General features: G+C 51.3%; 1 protein-coding gene across 2 annotated transcripts; it reads left to right on the forward strand.

The window, feature by feature from the left end:
• Window positions 1-15,535: 15,535 nt before the first annotated feature.
• On the forward strand, window positions 15,536-18,616 carry LOC112617132 (transmembrane protein 185B). 2 transcript variants are annotated; one of them, XM_025373865.1, is made up of 2 exons: window positions 15,536-17,903; window positions 17,939-18,616. In XM_025373865.1, the coding sequence occupies exon 1, from the start codon at window positions 15,974-15,976 to the stop codon at window positions 17,024-17,026; it is 1,053 nt and encodes a 350-aa protein (XP_025229650.1). In that variant the 5' UTR covers window positions 15,536-15,973; the 3' UTR covers window positions 17,027-17,903; window positions 17,939-18,616. The 2 variants fall into 2 exon arrangements, with proteins under 2 accessions (XP_025229650.1, XP_025229651.1); XM_025373866.1 differs by having other exon boundaries at window positions 15,536-16,008; window positions 16,186-18,616.
• The last annotated feature ends 2,514 nt before the right edge of the window (window positions 18,617-21,130 follow it).

A 21,130-nucleotide genomic window follows, 5' to 3' on the forward strand; every position in this document is an offset into this window, starting at 1 on the left:
CTTCAGAGCTAAGAGTCTTCTTTGACTAAAGTAGGCCCCCGATGTTTCTTGGGAGAGGTGGAGCTTGAGTGGGCTTAAAAAACAATGAGGATTCTGAAAAACACAAAAGAGGGAGAGACAGAGAGAACTAGAGCATTCCAGGCAGCAGGGACTGAGATAAAGGAAGGCCGGGAGGCAGGAAAGCCCGGGAAGTGACTGGCAAGACTAGGCGGTTTAGTAGAGAGTCCGAGCTATACTTACACAAATTACTGGGCGCGGTGACTCACACCTGTAATCCCAGCACTTTGGGAGGCCAAGGTGGGAGGATTGCTTGAGCCCAGAAGTTTGAGACCAGTTTGGAAAATATAAAGAGATCCTATCTCTATTTTAAAAAAGAAAAGAAAGAAAAAAAAGAGAAGGGGAGGGGAGGGGAGAGGAGGGGACAGGAGGGGCAGCAGAGAGCCTAGAATGGCAGGAGGAACACCAAGCCTGCCACGGACATGGGACATTCTGAGCAGGCTAGGCAGTGTTCCAGGGACGGAAAGCGCTTGCGGACAACTTCCCTGTCAAAACCCTTCCCAGGAACTTGAGGGGCCAGCGTGAGAGACCCTGTGACCTCAGGCTCCAGAGATAGCTCAGCAAGGTGATCCCCACCATGGCCACTGGTCAATGACTCACTTCTCCTCCCAGGCGCCCTCCCAGGGCTGGGCGCTCCTTCACACGGCCTCCCTTAGCCCTTGCTCTGGTCTCTCTGCAGCTGGGGTCAGTGTTCCCAATGAAGTCAGTGTGTGGAGCACACATGCTTCGTACCCATGTTCATGCCCGTGTGTGTGTGCACATGTATGTGGGGCCTGTGTTTCTCTTTCTCTGAGACCCACTCGAGATCTGCATGCAGCCTGGGCCCCCTCCCGGACTGCTGCAGCCAGATGCACCCGGAGCCCCAGCCGTCAGCCCGGGGAGACGTGCCCCTGCCGAATTCAGAGAACGATGCAGAAGGATTCGGGAAATGAAGACCATTCATGAGCCCAGTGACTGATGAAGAGCACCTCCCTCACATCCGCTGCCAAACTAACCCGGAGAAGAGACAGACGAAGACCCTAGATGATTACGATTTGGGAACACTTCCAACTCCAGCTCACTGCACTTGTTCCAAAATGATCAGAGGGGAGATTTGACACATGCTCTGGTCTCACTGGCTCCCATCACCATTGCCTCTGCCCCTCACGGCTCTGCCAGGTGCCTGGCTCTGACTCTTGCTGACACTTCAGGCCCCTCTCCCTTAGAACTGACTGCCATAGGGCTAGTTGCTTATTCTTCAAGTAAAGGGGGCCTGGAGGACTATGGAGGAGGCAGAGCTGCCTGGAGAGCCCCTTGACCCAAGACACTCCCCCCTGCCCCCACCCCACTGCACTTGGGAAGAAAGTCAGGGCTGCAGGATGGAGGCACTGCAGGGGCCCTTCCTACTTGGTGGCAGCTGCAGCCACGCATGCCCCAGCCACAGCACACAGCACACATCTTCTGTCTCACAGTGATTGAAGATTTTACGAAACCACCGGTCAGACAGATGTCCCCTGAAGCCCTACATTAATTGATTTTTGGATTCTGCAACCCAAGCTCAAGCTCTGAGCTCACTGCTGAGCTCAAAACTCCTGGGTGTCCCACAAGGTCTTAGATGTGGAGTCCATGATGCTGGAGCCAAAGTTGTCAGACACCTGGGCTGCACCTGCCTGTGCAACGAGCCTGGGAAAGCAGCTCTGGGATTGCACCCTCAGTGCCAGGGCTGGGGAGCCTCTGAGCTCAGGAAGGCCTTCGGGGACAGGCGCTCGGCCAGCTGCCTGGGTAGGCCACTAATGAGCGGATGTGTTCCAGGCTGTCTGCCCAAGGGGCAGCTGCACCTGGGCTGGAGAGCCGAGACTCCCTGGGGTTCCGCAGCCTCCGTCCTCCTCAGCCTGGCCCGACAGCCCCTCGTCCTGTTAGAGGAGGGCACAGCTGCCTGCCGACCCTCCTTCCCTCATCTCTGCCTCTCTCATCTTCCTTGAGGAAGATTCCATCAGAGGTTTAAGTTACATATTCCTACACCATGCCTGGAATATAGTAGGTACTCAATAAATCCAACGTTTCCTGAGTTAGTGGTGAGGAAAAGCTGGACTCAGGATCAGGCTGCCTGTGAAGCCTGGCCTGTAGCCTACCAGCTGTCCCAGCCTCAGGGTCCCCACACCCAGACGTGCACGCAGTAACAGAGCACTTCTTGCCTGCAACAGTGCTTGGTTCATAGCGCATGCCAGTTAAGTGATCCATATTATTATTTCATCTTAAGAGAGGAATCCAGCTGTGTCCAAATGAGGGGTTGGGACAAAATAAAAGCTAGAATCCAGTCTTGCAGGTGGGGACATGGCATCTGGGTCTCCACCCTGACCCCTGCTGCCCACCCTCTCACATGTTATCTAGAGACGGCACTCGTTGCGGAATGCTGCAGGAGGTGCTCCACTGGCACAAAGTGGGTGGGCTCTTAGCACAGACCCAAACAGTAAGTGACTTTTCACACTCCCATCTCCAAAGCTACATGCAAAACATTGATCGTGACAGGGGTTAGAACACAACTTCCAGAAGACCTTTTTTTTTTTTTTTTTAATTATTATACTTCAAGTTCTGGGATGCATGTGCAGAACGCGCAGGTTTGTTACCCAGCTATACACGTGTCATGGTGGTTTGCTGCACCCATCAACCCGTCATCTACATTAGGTATTTCTCCTAATGCTATCCCTCCCCTAACCCCCCAACCCCTGACAGGCCCCAGTGTGTGATGTTTCCCTCCCTGTGTCCATGGTTCTTACCGTTCATCTCCCACTTATGAGTGAGAACATGCGGTGTGTGCTTTTCTGTTCCTGTGTTAGTTTGCTGAGAATGATGGTTTCCAGTTTCATCCATGTCCCTGCAAAAGACATGAGCTCATCCTTTTTTATGGCTGCATAGTATTCCATGGGGTATATGTGCCACATTTTATTTATCCAGTCTATCACTGACGGGCATTTGGGTTGGTTCCCAGTCTTTGCTATTGTGAACAGTGCTGCAATAAACACACGTGTGCATGTGTCTTTATAGTAGAATAATTTATAATCTTTTTGGTACATAGGATGGGAATGCTAGGTCAAATGGTATTTCTGGTTCTAGATCCTTGAGGAATTGCCACACCGTCTTCCACAATGGTTAAACTAATTTACACTCCCACCAACAGTGTAAAAGCATTTCTATTTTTCCACATCCTCTCCAGCATCTGCTGTTTCCTGACTTTTTAGTGCTCACCATTCTAACTAGCATGAGATGGTATCTCATTGTGGTTTTGATTTGCATTTCTCTAATGACCAGTGAAGATGAGCTTTTTTTCATATTTGTTGACTGCACAAATGTCTTCTTTTGAGAAGTGTCCATTCATATACTTTGCCCATTTTTTGAGTGGGGTTGCTTTTTTCACGTCAACTTGTTGAAGTTGCTTATAGATTCTGGATATTAGCCCTTTGTCAGATGGATAGATTGCAAAAATTTTCTCCCATTCTATAGGTTGCCTGTTCACTCTGATGATAGTTTATTCTGCTGTGCAGAAGCTCTTTAGTTTAATTAGATCCCATTTGTCAATTTTGGCTTTTGTGGCCACTGCTTTTGGTGATTTAGTCATGAAGTCTTTACCCATGCCTATGTCCTGAATGGTATTGCCTAGGGCATCTTTCTAATCCAAGAAAGAAAGGGGGCAGATCAGATGCCGAAGCATTGCCAGGGTTCACGGGGAGTCTGCAGAACCAGTGGGTAAAGATCAAAGACAGCCAAACTGCTGTAATAGCACCTCTCTCTCAACAGGAGGGCACCCCACCCTGGGCATCAGCAATCCTGCACACGGAGAGTCCCAGAGCAGCCTGCCTCCACCGGAGCGCAGGGATGGGGCAGAATGAATGTCCACCCAGGCCGGTGCTCTATCAAATGTCTGCTTAGAAGTTCTTTTTAAATAATTATTTTCTAAATATCCTGGTTTGTTCAAGCTGCCATAACAAAGTATCACACTCTGGTAGCTTAAACAGCAAACATTTATTCATCAACAGTTCTGGCGGCTGGAAGTCCTCTTAAGATAAAATAATAATATGGATCATTTAACTGGCATGCACTGTGAACCAAGCACTGTTGCAGGCAAGAAGTGCTCTGTTACTGCGTGCACGTCTGGGTGTGAGGACCCTGAGGCTGGGACAGCTGGCAAACTACAGGCCAGGCTTCACAGACAGCCTGATCCTGAGTCCAGCTTTTCCTCACCACTAACTCAGGAAACGTTGGATTTATTGAGTACCTACTATATTCCAGGCGTGGTGTAGGAATATGTAACTAAAACCTCTGATGGAATCTTCCTCAAGGAAGATGAGAGAGGCAGAGATGGGGAAGGAGGGGCGGCAGGCAGCTGTGCCCTCCTCTAACAGGACGAGGCGCCTGGGCCAGGCACTTGACCTTTCTGAGCCTCAGTCTCCCCTGTAAATAGAGCAAATCTCTCCCCCAGCCCCCAAGGGGACATCATGCTAAACAGATGGTTGTGCTTCTCACCATCTTCATTGCCATTGCTATTCTGTTTAACACTGAAAACAATTTTTTGAAGCCCCTTTCAGACCAAAAAGAGAAAATTGGGCCCTCTATTTACTTCTAAATGTGTTCCCGTTTTTTTGTTAATTAAAAGAAAAAACAACCTCCAACACCTCCATCCCGACCATATTGTTCCTGAAGTTCCCTTTTTCTGATTTATCTGTTGTCATGGCACCAATAGTTGTAAACCACTTCCATTCTTACTGAGGTTTTGTTTCGTTTTGTTTTTTTGTTTGTTTGTTTTACGGAGTTTCGCTCTTGTTGCTCATGCTGGAGTGCAATGGCGCAATCTTGGCTCACTGCAACCTTTGCCTCCCAGGTTCAAGTGATTCTCCGGCCTCAGCCTCCCAAGTAGCAGGCATTACAGGCGTGTGCCACCACGCCCAACTAATTTTTGTATTTTTAGTAGAGACGGGGTTTCACTATATTAGCCAGGCTGGTCTCGAACCCCTGACCTCAGGTGATCCACCCACCTTGGTCTCCCAAAGTGCTGGGATTACAGACATGAGCCACTGTGCCAGGCTCTTACTGAGGTTTTTAAAGCACCCACTTAGAAACAATCAGGGAGGCCAGGCGCAGTGGCTCACGCCTGTAATCCCAGCACTTTGGGAGGCCAAGACGGGTGGATCACGAGGTCGGGAGATTGAGACCATCCTGGCCAACACAGTGAAACCCCATCTCTACTAAAAATAAAAAAATTTAAAAAAAAAAAAAAATTAGCTGGGCGTAGTGGCAGGTGCCTGCAGTCCCAGTCCTCAGGGTAGAGCCTGAGGCGGGAGAATGGCGTGAACTCGGGAGGCGGAGCTTGCAGTGAGCCGAGATTGCGCCACTGCACTCCAGCCTGGGCGACAGAGCGAGACTCTGTCTCAAAAAAAAAAAAAAAAAAAAGAGGCCGGGCGCCGTGGCTCAAGCCTGTAATCCCAGCACTTTGGGAGGCCGAGACAGGTGGATCATGAAGTCAGGAGATCGAGACCATCCTGGCGAACACAGTGAAACCCCGTCTCTACTAAAACTACAAAAAACTAGCCGGGCGAGGTGACGGGCGCCTCTAGCCCCAGCTACTCGGGAGGCTGAGGCAGGAGAATGGCGTAAACCCGGGAGGCGGAGCTTGCAGTGAGCTGAGATCCGGCCACTGCACTCCAGCCTGGGCGACAGAGCGAGACTCCGTCTCAAAAAAAAAAAAAAAAGGAAAGAAACAATCAGGGAGAACCTCTTTCCCTCACTCCCCTGCTCTGTTAAGAGCACTCAGAGCTCAAGAGATGAGCTGTCTTCACGGGGAAAATCTAGTAACGCTGGATCTGCAATAGGAATGCACTATGTGAACAGCAATTCACCACCCCAAATACCCGCCAGATAAAACTGGGAAAGTTATGGCTGTTTGGGGCAATCTGGAAAGAACCTCAATGACAGTAAATAATTTTTATGTTCTTACGACAGCAGGAACTCTGAGGAGTTTCATTTTCTTTCTTAGGTGGAAAGCAGCCACGTGAGCAGGGATTGCTTGTCAAGGTTTCAACCCTGTCACGGATCTCCAGCCTCGGAGGCGCATTTTCAGTTTCGATTCAGCTGATGGGTGGGGAGAAAGTACCCCAAGTCTTGGAAGTTAGCTGTTTCCCCTCCTCACAGACAACCTCCAGAGCAGGGCAGCAAGCAGCTGCTAGAGATTGATTTCTCCACTCAGTTGTCTCCGCTTGCGGCTTCCTCCCACCAGTGAGGAGTAAGAGAACCCCCCTATCTCTGATGAAAAGTGGGGGATGAACACTGAACCAGACCCACGCTGCTCAGCACATTTGATGGGACCAGAAACACGAACTGCAAAGGCTCAGAAAGCTTTTCAGGGACCATCTGGCTGTGTGGGTGCAAAGACCAGGCTGTACTTGGAATCACCTGGGAAGACTTACAAAAATGGGTTGTGAGCCTCACCCCCAAAGATTCTGACTTGGTGAGTCTGGGGTGAGGCCCAAGAATCTGCCTGTGTATAGCCAGCAGTGCTGCACTTGGACCTGCATCTGGGGACCTCTGGGCCACCCTGAGTCCCTTAATTTATGAAGCAGAACCAGTCCCAGGGTGGAGAATGAATGTCTGTCACCTGGTTACATAATTTCAGGTGTCCTTAGTTTTGCTCAGCTGACTCAAGCACAGATCTCCCTCAGCATTCTCCTCTATAGCAGCACAGGGTGGGGCATGGGAGGCGAGTACGTGCCCATGCGGGCATCTACTGAGTGTGCCAGGCCTCTAACTCTATTACTTCACCTCTATACTGTGAAGTAGATATTATCCCCATTTTACAGATGAGAAAAACTAGACTCAGAGAGGCTGAGCCATTGGTCAAGGACACACAGCTGCTGAAATGACGAGGCCAAGTTTGAACCCAGGTGGTCCCTTCTTTGGCCCATGCTTGACTACACCAGGGCACCCTCTCAGCAGTGGTCTCCTCCGGGTTCTGTTGCAGCCAAGAGCACAGGCTTCTCCCCAATCGCTGCCTTATAGCTTATTTCCAATGTTTTGTTTTTTTTTGTTTTTTTTTGTTTTTTTTTTGAGGCGGAGTCTCGCTCTGTCACCCAGGCTGGAGTGCAGTGGCCAGATCTCGGCTCACTGCAAGCTCCGCCTCCCGGGTTCACGCCATTCTCCTGCCTCAGCCTCCCGAGTAGCTGGGACTACAGGCGCCCGCCACCTCGCCCGGCTAGTTTTTTGTAATTTTTAGTAGAGACGGGGTTTCACCGTGTTAGCCAGGATGGTCTCGATCTCCTGACCTCGTGATCCGCCCGTCTCGGCCTCCCAAAGTGCTGGGATTACAGGCTTGAGCCACCGCGCCCGGCCTTCCAATGTTTTTTTAATTATTATTTATTTTATTTAATTTTTTTTCTGGTTTTTAGTTGACTTTTCATCATATTCAGCCCAGTGACCTCTGGTCCTCTCCTTGTCTCTTTCAGGGTTATTCAGTGTCTCATGTTTGCGTACCTTAACTGCACAGAAGAGTGCTCAGTCCTTGGGAACAACGGCCACAGGGCATTGCTTCCTTCCCCAGGGCTTGGTACCCACCAGGCGCTAGCAGACAGGCAGTCTGGTCATAGCAGCTGAGTGATGAGTGAACCGCTTGGAGGCTGTGCATGTTGCCCAGACTCTTTTAGGTCTATCTCCCCTAAACACATCTGTGAAAACACACAAAGCAACACCCTGAGGCAGCAACAGCTCCAGTCCGGGAGTCTGAGGAGCAGAGAGAAACCGAGGGGGCCACAGGAGTCCAGTGGGCAGTGAGGTAAGGCCAGGGAGATGGACCACGGCCGGTCAGCCAGGGTCTTGAAGGGCACGGTAAAGCGTATGGATTCTGTCCTGAGAAATGAGAAGTCAGCTTTGACAGGGGAGGGCCATGCTCCTGTGGTCCCCGGGTCACCAGGCTGTGCTGTCTCCTGTACTGCTAGATGCTCCTTCAAGTCAGGAGCCTCACACTGTTCATGGGGTAAGTCCCGGGCCTGACTCTCGGTGGCGTGCAGAGGGATTGATTGATTGATTGATTGATTGATTGATTGATTTTTGCTGCTTTGCACCCAGGCAATGGAAGAAGGAAAGGCAACCCAGAGTGAAATTGGGATTACAATTTTACAAATGTCTGTTTCTGACGCAAGCAGCACATCATTTGTCCACATCACAATCTCTTGGAATGTATGACAAAGCCAGGTGACGGCCAGGCTGGGAATGACCTTTGTCCAAGAAGATAATGTTTTGCTGAGTAAATTAAGAGCGCAAATGAGACTGGAGAAAACACTTAAATTGTACCTGAAAACTTCTGAAAATATTTTAGTACTGTCCACTTAAGTACAACTGACACCTGGATTGCCTAATTCCATAATTCAGGAAGCTTCCCACTCATGCCACAAAAATTAGTTTGAATTAATTACATTTAATTATATTTGAATGCCTCCAGTTAAATGATCCCAATGCTTATTGTGTTGTTCATAACATTTGCAGGCTGTGATCTGGCCTGGAAAACCCCTACCTCTGCATGTGCACACTCACAAACATGTCAACACTGGCCCTGTTTTTAGTTGACTTTTAATATTATACAGCCCTATACTTCAGTCTACCTTTGATTTCAGCCTCTTTAATTCTTCAACCCTGTGGAGTTTGCTAACTAAGCTCTGCCAGCTGCTATCAATAGAGGCAGATTCACACACCAACTCGGTGGGGGCACTGACTCCATTTCCTCAAAGATAACACAGAAAACAGAGTAAAAGACCAGGCACAGTGGCTCATGCCTGTAATCCCAGCACTTTGGGAGGCCGAGGCCAGCAGATCACCTGAGGTCAGGAGTTCGAGAGCAACCTGGAAAAGATGGTAAAACCCCATCTCTACTAAAAATACAAAAATTAGCTGGGCATAGTGGTGCACCAGTACCACCCAGCTACTCAGAAGGCTGAGGCAGGAGAATTGCTTGAACTCGGAAGTGGAGGTTGCAGTAAGCCGAGATCGGGCCACTGCACTCCAGCCTGGGTGACAGAGCGACTCCATCTCAAAAAACAGGAAAAAAAAAATCAACCTCTAAAGACACACTAGGCTTTATGTGTCAAGGGTCTTTAGAATGAAGTTGTCCCGCCTTATCGGTAGGGGATATGTCCCAAGACCCCAAAGCCGCAGATAGTACCAAACCCCTATATACACTATGTATTTCCCTGTGCATACACGCCTATGATAGAGTTTAATTTGTAAATTAGGCACAGTACTCTTGTGCTTTGGAGCCATTATTAAGTCAAACAAGGGTGACCTGAACAGAAGCACCGTGATCTGACGACAGCTGATGTGACCGCCCAGGGAGCACGCCCGGTGTGGACAGAGGGGTCGCGTCCCAGGCTAGATGGAGCAACATTTTGTCATGCTACTCAGAACAGAGTGCCATTTAAAGTTTAGGAGTTATTTCTGGAACTTTGCATTTGATATTTTCAAACCTCAGTGTACTGCAGGTAAATGAAAACTTGGAGAGATAAACCTCAGATAAGGGGGGAACTACTGTATTCATTCCTTCACCATGGCGCGTCTATGTCTGGGAATCTACCCTTAAAAACAATCTGGATGCAAAGAAGCCGTGAGATAGAGCACAGTCCCTTCATTTCATAAAAGAACGGAACTAACTCAAATACACAACGGAATGGGTGAGTAAAGTATTGTGCTACCCTTAATGTAATATTGTGGGGCCATTGAAAAGATGCTCACATGTTGATGGAAATCTGAGAAGTGTTTCTACCTATGGCATTTTATCACATTTAAGACACTGTTGATTAGAAAACACACCACCATTTCACATACCTTTAAAGAATTAAAAAATACCCAGAATGGTTATCTAATAAGGGAGGTCTAAGTAAAGCTGGGATCCTAACAGGCTATTTCTTTGGTGTGAGGAGAATGATAAGCAGCCTTGTCAGGCAGAAAGAGCCAGTGTCCCAACCATGGAGCTGGATGCAGCGAGGGAACAAAACCGTCCCTGAGGACGTGCACAAGCCAGTACTCACGCTGGTTTGAGTCTGAATTTGCACTAACATATGGTCTGGAAACACCTCAAGCAAATGCTGTAACTGAATTTAAGTTGAAGGTTATGTCAAGTTGGCAGTGCCCCAGGTGACTGGCAGAAACCAATACAACCTCCAGAAAGAGCTGAATGTTAACACCACTGGCAGTGCCTGTAAAACAGCCACTGTACAGTGCAGGATCCAGAGATGTTACAATGTGAAGTGAGTCTTAGAATTAACCGTAAGTCAAAAGCACAATCAAATGGGTATGTGGAGGATGACATCTCTTTGACGAGTAGAACGACTGGAAGGAAAAAGACAGTAAAACGTTCACAGTGATTTTCTGTAGCTGGTAAGACTACAGCATTTTCTTTCTTTAAACGAGTCCACATTTTCCAGCTTTTTCTAAAGTGACCATATAAGAAAAGGAGAAATAAAACAAGGAGACGCAAGTGGGAGAATGACTTTGGGTGGGGTGGTCAGGGAGGTGACCCTAAAGGAAGTGACACCTCAACTGAGAAGGGACCAGCACAGCAGAAGCCACCTGAAAAGTCCACTGCTACATGTGTATCCAGGACAAGGGTCTGGGGCACAGGGAAGATGCCTGATATGTATTTGTTAAATTAATACTTGGGTTAAGGAAGGAAAAAGCTGCTAAAACAGGAGCCTAACTCTCAAGGGGTCCCAGCCAGAGGCTGGCTCTTCAGGGAGCCATTCTCACCAGACTGAGCTGATAAACGGGGCAGGGACGCCTGCCTGGCCAACAGCAGGGCCCTGTGGAAAGTCTGCAGCTGCAGAGTTAGCAGAGAACCACGGCTGTGGTCTTGGGCCTGTTTCCCCATCTGTCAAATGAGGTTAGTGCTTTGCTACCTCAGCCTCTGAAGTGAGCTCCAGATGATACAGTGCTTTGAATAAACAAGCCACATGCGAGCGTGAGGGGCTGTCATGCTCCAGGAGGTCCTAATGCCAGCCCAGCAGCACCTCCCTGTAACACTGGGACCTGTGAGCTTCAGACAAGCTGCTTTGTCTCGGGAAGGTTCCCGTGCTCTGCTGCTCAGCCCACAGGAGGTGTCACCTCAGCGCCTGCCTTCCTGCCCGCACGCACTTTCCAGGTTCACTTACCATGTACGGGCCTGTGCTAACAGAGATAAGAGATGGGTCCCTGTCCTTGAGAAAGTCACAGGGAGTCCAGAGAGTCAGATGAGCAAACAGGATGATACCCTGTGGGACCTGAGGGAGGGGACACCCGAGCTGCTGCTAAGCCGTCAACAGCCACCACTGGGGGGAACAGTGGAGGCATTGTAGGTTTCCTACCTTGTTTCCTTTTGCCGTCACAGTTTTGGGAGGTTATCTCCATTTCATAGATTGGGGTCAGAAGCTGTCATCTGTCAAGGTCACAGAGCCTGGACTCGCACCTGGGCCAGGGTGACTCAAGTCCTTGCCCACGGGCACATTACCATACCGGTGTGTGTGTGCTGGCAGTGGGGGAGGCAGGGAGATGGGAAGAGCCTATTGTAGAGGTGACAGCGTGCTCTTCATTTAGAGACTAGGGCCAAGGGGTAATGGTAGGCAGTGAGGCTGGCACAAGGCCCAGGTGGACTGTGGCTTTCTTATGAAGAAGCTGATGTGAGCAAATCCACAAATCCGGCCGCAAGGCAAAATTTATCTGGGCCTTCTGCACAGGTCATCCCCCTGCCCCAAGCCGGCCAGCCCCTCAGAGGACATTCAGCAAGGGCATCCCGTGTCCTGCAGCCACAGGGCCACATGGGAAACCTAACTCCTGCCAGCTTCCAGCTGCTCTGACTGGGACCATGCCCAGGTGTCACTGTCACCCTGGTCTGCTGTGGACGGTGCCAGGCAAGGGTTCACTCTCCCTGGAGACCCAGCTCAGCTCTTGCTGAGCAGTGGCCGTTGTGGGGCAGGAAGAGCCGAGCTGGGCCTGGCCGCTGGTACTGAGCGAATTCTAAGGAATTTGCAGATGGAATTATGGCTACTAACAGGCTGACCTTAAAACAGAGAGGTGATCCTGGGTTAGCTGAGTAACCCAAAGTAATCACAGGAGCCCTTAAAGCAAGGAAGGCAGAAGAGAGACTCCAGACATAAGATGGGTTTGAAGGAGGCCACAGGTCAGGAAATATGGGGGGCTGAGAATGAACCCCGAGGCCCATGGCGGGCAAGGAGACAGGAACTTCAGTCCCACAACTCGATGGAACTGCATCCTGCCAACACAGAGCGCGAATGCAGGTTCACCGCCCAGTGCCCCCACCCAGATCTTCCCTTGTGACTCAAGCGGGGCACCAGCAGGGCATGTGATGCTGACTTCTGACTCTCAGTTCACGGGGGACAGTAACTGGGTGCTGCTTTGAACCGCTACATCTGTGGCAATTGGTTACCGAGGTAGTAACTCATCAGTGAGCTATCGGAAGAAAGATCACCTGGGCTGCAGAGTGGAGGGAACAGGACCTAGGATGCTGGCGGTGAAAGGACACCAGTCCCGCTGTCGGCGGTACGCTGGCCACAGGAGCATCTCCTCTGGGACAGGAGAATCGCAGTCATGAGTAGTGTTGAATGCATTCCTTCACTCAATCATTCAGCCAATGTCTCTCAAACATATCTTAATATAAGTGCTAACTGGGTGTCTGGAGCTCAAATCTCATCAAAGGACAGAAGGCCAGATGACACCCAGTGAAATGAGTCCCAGGATAGGAACAAGGTCCCCACCCCTACCCCACCTCTGACACCCAGATGCTGTGGGAGGTGAAAGAAGGGTCACTGGTCCACCAGGGGTTGAGAAGGTTACTCAGGGCTTGAAGCCCTGTCCTGGGTCTTGGTGCCCAGGAAGGAGAGAGAGGCCATGTCAGGGGAGGCCACACTCAGGGGGTAGCAGCACACTGGTTGGGCTGGTGCATGGACCATAAGGGCCCTGACCACCAGGTGTGCCGGGATCAGCTCAGACAGGAAAGTTGGGACCGAGGATGCCAAGCAGGGGAGAAAGGCTTGGGTGGAGACACATCCCAGGACTTCCCCATCCTTTAGGAATAGTGACCTTCAAACCATGTGAGCCCCTGCCCTCTGGGGCCACATGCCCCCACACACCCTGACTGGGGAATAGCGGCCCACGCCGGTGGCCTAGAGCACCACACCCACACACACCATCTGTAAGTGAATGAATTCACACTTTGGTTTGTGTACCAGCCTCGGGGACTGCTGTGCCACCAGCACCTGGCACATCGCAAACAATCCATGTTAGCTTTACAGGTAAATAAAAGGCACAAAGGCAGGTCCCTGAGAGACTGGCCGCATCAGGGAAAACAGGGAAGGAAGGGTGTCTGCCCACAACAGGATGGGGGAGGGGTCAAGGCCTGCAGGCCAAAGGAAGCCAGCTGGGGACAGATGGCAGATAGCATCCCTGACCCTGTGGCAAAAGCCTGGAAGCTGGCTCTGCCCTCCCTCAGGAGCTGGGCAGCAGAGCCACCGCTGCACCATGACAGGACACCTCGATACCCCCTTGGATGGAGAGGGTGCACTTGTTCTGAATGAGGAGCTCAAGGTGGGAAAATATGCTCCGAGCTTTGTTTTCGCCACAAAGCTGGCAGCAGAGGCCCTGCATTCATCTGACTACTTAGGAAATTGGGAAGGACTTCTGACTGTTCTCGCAGGGTCCAGAGGACCTGACTGCCACCAGCTCCCGGGGGGTGGGGGTGGGGGCGCTGCCGGCAGCACCTCCCCTCCACGGGCTCTGCTTTCCTAGTGTGGTCATACTACTTGCACGTCTCTAAATGAAAAGTGCAAAGTCCCATGTATTGATTCGTCCAACCCTCAAAACAATCCCGTGTGCTTTCCCAAGCCCATTTCACAGATGAAGAGGTTGGACTGGTGAGGGGGTTTTCCACTGTTACAAATTTTTAGTTGACAAATCCTTCTTGGAAGAAAAGAGTACAAAAAAGACCAATGTGTAAAACAGACAGATTGGAGCAACTCTGTTCAGGGGAGGGGCGGAGGGAGATAAGGCTCTCCACAAACCCAAGTCCCTGCAGACACATCTATGAAGTCAGCCTTCAGGGCTGAGCCTGAGGGTTGGTGAAGCTCACTCAGCTGGACTCCCTTCCCCGGGGCCACAGATTGCCTGTGGGTAAAGTGAAGTTGTGAAGAGCGCCTCGGGTCTGGGACTGCCCGCCCCACACCCTGGATGCCCTGCTCATGCCCGCCTGGGGCAGGGCTGTGAGGGTGCAGGAGGGCCACTCCACAGAGGCCCGGACAGGTGATGCATTCCTCTGATGGCCTGTCCCACTTCAGGGCCCAGGACCTACATCCTACTTCAGGGCCCATGACAACATCCCACACCCACTTCAGGAAACAGGTCTAGGAGAGACTGGTGAGAGCTGGAAGGAGGGCAGCCAGGGCTCTGCTGAGCAGTGGGACAGCGGGGAAGACAGGTAGAAATCCTCCAGAGTCTGCCCAGCTGCCCAGAGGGCGAAAAGGTGCTCCAAATCACAGACCCGCTGCAGCCTTGCTCTTAGACACCACCCAGGTCTGTCCCCCAACTTCATAGACCAGGAAACTGAGGACCAGAGAGAAAGAGGTGAATTTGCCTGGGTTTCTCAGCTGATGTGCGGCAGGGCCTGGACAAGAACCCAAATTTCTTGACCTCCGGTCTACTACCCTTTTCCAAAGGAAAAGGGAAACATTGTTCTGCGAGAACAACACGGAGACAGGGCCAAATAAGTCAAAAATGAGGACTAGACACGTGAAGGTAGAAGCCCTGTATCTGCGACGCGATTCTCTGCTAACCTGCCGGGTGACCTTGGGCAGGAAGCAGCCCCCAACCCCGGCCTGGATCCAGTTTCCTCCCCTGCTCCCCAGGACGCTGTCCAGGGGCCAAGTGGCGTCTAACACCCTCACCAGTACCTTCCACTCTGGAGTGAGAGGGACAGGTACAAGAGCGAACACCCTTCCCAGCACCCTCCACTCTGGAGTGGGAGGGACAGGTACAAAAGCGCCGCTGCCGCCTGGGATCTCCGCACAGTCACTTCGCAGGCTGCCTGAGAAACGTCCGTTGCTCCGCCAGGCGGAGTTCTGCCCCGCGAGTCTTCATCCCAAGCAAGGGCCCCCCAACCTAGTGCACTGGGTCTACGCGCGGGCCTTTTCCTTTGAGCCGCCGCCGCCCCTGCGCCGGCCCCCACAGGTCTGTGCTCATATATATCGCCTTGCATACCTGCACCCGCTCCCTGGCTAGCAAACTCGCGCACGCGCCGTTCCTCCACGCCGCGCGCAGGGTGCTGGCGCCTCACCGCGGGCGCACTAGCCCCGGGCGGACTCCCAGGGAGCAGCGGCGAGCGCGGGGAGGGGAGGATCCCGGCAGAGGGGAGAAGGATGCCAACGCCCAGGCCCCGCCCTCTCCGCCCGGCCCCGCCCCCGCAGGGCCCGCCCAGGCCGGCAGGGAGGATGTGAGCTCACTCCCGCCTCCATGTTCCTGGAGTCGCCTGAACGCGTCCGCCCGAGGTCGCGGGACGCTTGGGGAGTCAGCAGCGCGCCAGGCCCCTCCGGGCGCCACACGCATTAGGTGCCTTCTTGATGGGTACGGAATGAAGGCGGGCGGTGGCTGGACCGAGGCAGCTCCCAGTTAGTAGCCACCGCGCCGCCCGTGCCCGCGCACGCCACACCCCAGCGCGCTTCCGGCCGGGCCACGTGATCGCGCGCGCACGTGTTCCGGCCTCTCTGCGTCGCCGTTCGGAGCCTCCTCCTGGTCGCCCCGGCATTGGTCCACCGGGAGCCGGCTTGGGCCGGGCCCGGGAGGCGGCGGCTAGGGGAGCCGCGGAGACGCGGGCGCTGAGCGTCGCGGGGCAGTAGGCCCGGGCCGGCAAGCGGCGGCCTCCGCCATGAACCCCAGGGGCCTGTTCCAGGACTTCAACCCCAGTAAGTTCCTCATCTATACCTGCCTGCTGCTCTTCTCGGTGCTGCTGCCCCTCCGCCTGGACGGCATCATCCAGTGGAGCTACTGGGCCGTCTTTGCCCCCATATGGTTGTGGAAGCTTCTAGTCGTCGCAGGCGCCTCGGTGGGCGCGGGCGTTTGGGCCCGCAACCCTCGCTACCGTACCGAGGGAGAGGCCTGCGTGGAGTTCAAAGCCATGCTGATCGCTGTGGGCATCCACCTGCTGCTGCTCATGTTCGAAGTCCTGGTCTGTGACAGGGTGGAGAGGGGCACCCACTTCTGGCTGCTGGTCTTCATGCCTCTCTTCTTCGTGTCCCCCGTGTCTGTGGCTGCCTGCGTCTGGGGCTTTCGACACGATAGATCGCTGGAGCTGGAGATCCTGTGCTCGGTCAACATCCTGCAGTTCATCTTCATCGCCCTAAAGCTGGACAGGATTATTCACTGGCCGTGGCTGGTGGTGTTTGTGCCCCTGTGGATCCTCATGTCGTTCCTTTGCTTGGTCGTCCTCTATTACATCGTCTGGTCCCTCCTGTTCCTGCGGTCCCTGGATGTGGTTGCCGAGCAACGAAGAACGCATGTGACCATGGCCATCAGCTGGATAACGATTGTCGTGCCCCTGCTCACTTTTGAGGTCCTGCTGGTGCACAGATTGGATGGGCACAATACATTCTCCTACATCTCCATATTTGTACCCCTTTGGCTTTCCTTACTAACTTTAATGGCCACAACATTTAGGCGAAAGGGGGGCAATCATTGGTGGTTTGGCATTCGCAGAGACTTCTGTCAGTTTCTGCTTGAAATTTTCCCATTTTTAAGAGAATATGGGAACATTTCATATGATCTCCATCACGAAGATAGTGAAGATGCTGAAGAAACATCAGTTCCAGAAGCTCCGAAAATTGCTCCAATATTTGGAAAGAAGGCCAGAGTAGTTATAACCCAGAGCCCTGGGAAGTACGTTCCCCCGCCTCCCAAGTTAAATATTGATATGCCAGATTAAACTCCTAGAGAGGACCCAGGCACACATGGACTCCACCTTGCCTTTACCTCTTGTTCATTCATCCCAAACCTGGAAATGGAAACAGGCTTCAAACACTGTCGTCTCACGCCCTGTTTGAGATCACTGCCTCATCAGTATGCATCATAGATGGAGGTGGTTTTAGTATGTGGGTGTGTGTGGTGTGTACCTGGGTAAGAGACCTGCTTTCCAGGTTCGCACTTTCAGGTGTAGCCAGGGGTAGTAAGTTGGATTGTTTTAGTAGGCCCTCAAAAGGAGTAACTACACAGCTGTTTAAAGTGCTACTGTACCTATCAAAAGTATTGTTTAAAAAGTATTTTTATACACTGCTAATCTAAAATTGTATTTCAGATTGTGCCTGTTATGACATAGTAGCAAATGTAAAGAGTTCTCTTTCCCACCACTTGTTTATAAACCTCATAGTTGATATTTTTAGTGTTCCTACTGTTAAAATACCTTCTCCTTGGGCTTCGCTGATACTGGTCTTTAATATTCTGATAGGTGAATTTTTCTAATGGAATGAACCCATGCATATATAGTATTTATATGAATATTTTAGCAGTGTAATATGTTGAATTCTAGTTCTCTGCAGTACAATGTATTATGTTAAAGTATTTTTTAAAGCTTACATGTGAAGATACGTGTCTGTCGCAGATGTCCTTAAAGACTGCATAAAACAGTATGTGCCTGGTGTGGATCTTACCAAAGTACTAGGCATGAATTATAGGGATTGCAAATCCCATGGATCTTAATATTGAGGTGTTAGTAACCGAGGTCTCTGGTAGTACCTGTTAGTAGAGGAGGAGGCTGCTGCCCTTGGGAGCTTGTGACACGCTCCAGTGTGGTACCAGGCCATAAAGTGACATAGTTACTTTGTTTAGTGCCTTTGTTTAGTGCCAAGTTGTTTAGTACCTTGCATTTTTCCACACAGGTAGTAACTGGAAATAAGCAGCAAGTGGTTTGTCCATTTCTAAGAATCTTAAACTATTAGTTGGCTGTAGTGTGAAGCATTACTTGTCATTGGAAAGATGGAGAGAGTGGCCTTAACCAGAAGTGGCCAACAGAAGCAGGTATCATTTTAAGGTCCAAACTTTCATCTGTCAGCAATAGGGAAACAACAGTTCAAATTCGCTTTGTAGATGAGTACAGTGTTTCTTTTTGTTTTTCTTTTTTTTGAGACAGAGTTTCACTCTTGTTGCCCAGGCTGGAGTGCAATGGCACAATCTCTGCTCACCACAGCCGCTGCCTCCTGGGTTCAAGCGATTCTCCTGCTTCAGCCTCCTGAGTAGCTGGGATTACTGGCATGCGCCACCACGCCTGGCTAATTTTGTATTTTTAATAGAGAGAGGGTTTCTCCATGTTGGTCAGGCTGGTCCCGAACTCCTGACTTGAGGTGATCTGCCCACCTCGGCCTCCCAGAGTGCTGGGATTACAGGCAGGAGCCACTGCACCTGGCAAGTACAATGTTTCTTTAGGTGCTGGTGGTACACCAGGGAATCAGGGCAGAAGCCGGATCCTGCAAGAGTAATGTTCGTCTGAGAACAAATAAATACTTTCAAAAGGAGGTTAAAATAAAAAGGAATGTTGGTGTTATTACTGTGGAGAAGACTGGATGGAGTCCACTTTTCTTATTAGTAACTTACTAAAAATGATCTAAACTGGACTCTACACTCTTTGCCCTGACCATGAGGCAAACTTGTTGGGTTTGGAGAAAAAAACGTAACCCTAAATTTACTATTTTTGCCCTATATAAAGCATTAAAATAACATGTTCTGTACACATGCTCTCAACAAAACCCAGAATGCCTGAGGGAGCTACAGCTCGGCTTAGTTGGCTGGGACTGAGTTCGCTCGCGTTCTCACACACTGGCAGTTTATACCAGCCGGCAGCCCTGAGCAGCAGTGGATGTAACTTTTTATAAGTAAGGATTCATTCATTCATTTTCTCAGTATTTCTTGAAGACCTACCCCAAGCTAAGCATGGTGCTAGGCAGTGGGTGTGCAGTGGAGGGCAAGCGGCCCTGCCCTTGCAAAGTGTCCTGTACAGTGAGAAGTGTGAGCCGCACCCACAGAGAGAAAGAGCCCAGTGCAGCTTTTGCAAAATGCAGGGAAGGATGCTGCTAGCCTCAGGGTGACTTAGAACTTTAAGCCCATCTTTGTGTTCAGGAGCCCAGTGCCTCCCCTCCACCCCTAAAGAATATCTCAAAGACATGGATTTTCATTTCAGTAAGATTTAGAGGTGCATGGGCAGGCAGTGCTGGAGGAATTGGGAGGCAGGTTTGGGGGTTGCAGTGGGACCACTGGCCCCTCCTGGCTAGTTGCAGGCCAGGAGCTTGTTGGTACCTGGTGCAAACTCCCCAACCTGAGGAGTCCCCCACAACCCCCCAGCCCATCTTAACCTCTTCCCCCAGGCTATCTGGTATTGAAGAGCCAACGTCTGGTATGGAAAAAAGCTTTCTCACCAGGTAGGCCATCCGCTGTCATGACCATTAGGATAAAAACAAGTGACAGGTTGTAGGAAGTTGTTTGGTCTGTGAGGTTGAGAGCACTTCAGCAGTGCCTGGGGATTTACCTAACTGCCATGAAACACTGATTATCCAGCGTTCAGCATGTGTCAAGTTCTGTAACTATTTCTCCTGTGATGTACCACTCAGCTTTTGCTGCAAATCAACATCAGAAATCTCGGTGGTCTACAACTGCAGATTCCCATTCTCGGGTAGTCTGCCAGTTGGCTTCTAGGTTATGCTCCAGGCCGGGGGTCTGATCAGGTCTGCTCCACAACACATCCCGTATTCTGGGTTCCTGGTCAAAGTAGCAGCTTACCTTGGGCCGTGTTCTTTCTTATGGCAGAAGCATGAGAGGCCGAGCCCTATCCTGCAAGCACAAATAATAGCCCCTGCTCACTTTCTGTTGGCTGCAACACATGGCCATGTGTGACCTCTGTGGGGTGAGGCAGTGCATGGCCAAGGAACAAGCACAGTCCACATAGGGGGCTGTCACTCCATGACCTCAGTGGTACAAAATGGTTCTCAAGAAATCGCAAGGAATTGCTTGCAGATCATCCATGATTTGTTTCCCTTGTGCTTTACAAATACCCTGAAATTTGTTTTTTTTTTTTTTTTTTTTTAATTTTTTTTTGAGACGGAGTCTCGCTGTGTCGCCCAGGCTGGAGTGCAGTGGCCGGATCTCAGCTCACTGCAAGCTCCGCCTCCCGGGTTTACGCCATTCTCCTGCCTCAGCCTCCCGAGTAGCTGGGACTACAGGCACCCGCCACCTTGCCCGGCTAGTTTTTTGTATTTTTTAGTAGAGATGGAGTTTCACCGGGTTAGCCAGGATGGTCTCGATCTCCTGACCTCGTGATCCGCCCGTCTCGGCCTCCCAAAGTGCTGGGATTACAGGCTTGAGCCACTGCGCCCGGCACCCTGAAATTTTTAAAAGCTGTTTCCGTTAGAAGGGATCTGTTGAGGATTTGAGGTGTGATGAGAAAGACCCTGCATTCCAGCCCCTCGGTTAACAGTGGTGAGGCCCGAGTGCTCCACACAGGACAGTTTTAGGAAAGTGCTGGAATCCAAAGCTTCTCCGGAGGGCTATGCAGGGTGCTTTGGAAAGGCTAAGCCTGGGTGCAGGGAGCCCAGCCTTTTAGGTGGAAGCAGCAGACGGTGAGGGAGGCCATCCTGCCCGGCCCTGCCAGGGCGCTGACAGTGAAGGAAGCTATTGGGATACAGGTCACTCAGCCGGGCAGGAAAGATGGGATGAAGCCCAGCAAGTTCACAGGGATCCGGGAAGTTGCATGGCTGGAAACCCCGGAAGGGCTACACCACAGGGACCATTTGCTGAGGATGCTGCAGCTGCCACGGCCACCACCACTGAGAGCATGACATCCACAAAAAGGGAGCCTCCAGCCTCACCCCTGCTGCTGTGAGTACTTCCTCAGCTGTCTGCCATGGGCTCAAGATTAAGTAGCAGAAGGGAGGATATGATCAGGCAAACCTCAGGTATGTGTTCATTCTGTAGCTTCCAGAACGTGCGAGGAGACAGCATCTGGCTCCTTAGTCTCAAAGAGGAGGAGGAGGCAGGACTCTGCCCA

This window comes from Theropithecus gelada, unplaced genomic scaffold, assembly GCF_003255815.1.
Source record: "Theropithecus gelada isolate Dixy unplaced genomic scaffold, Tgel_1.0 HiC_scaffold_15883, whole genome shotgun sequence".
In the NCBI taxonomy this organism is placed as follows: Eukaryota; Metazoa; Chordata; class Mammalia; order Primates; family Cercopithecidae; genus Theropithecus; species Theropithecus gelada.

Excerpts from the sequence above, each read along its gene's own strand:
- LOC112617132 (XM_025373865.1), top strand. The coding sequence starts at position 15,974 with ATGAACCCCAGGGGCCTGTTCCAGGACTTCAACCCCAGTAAGTTCCTC.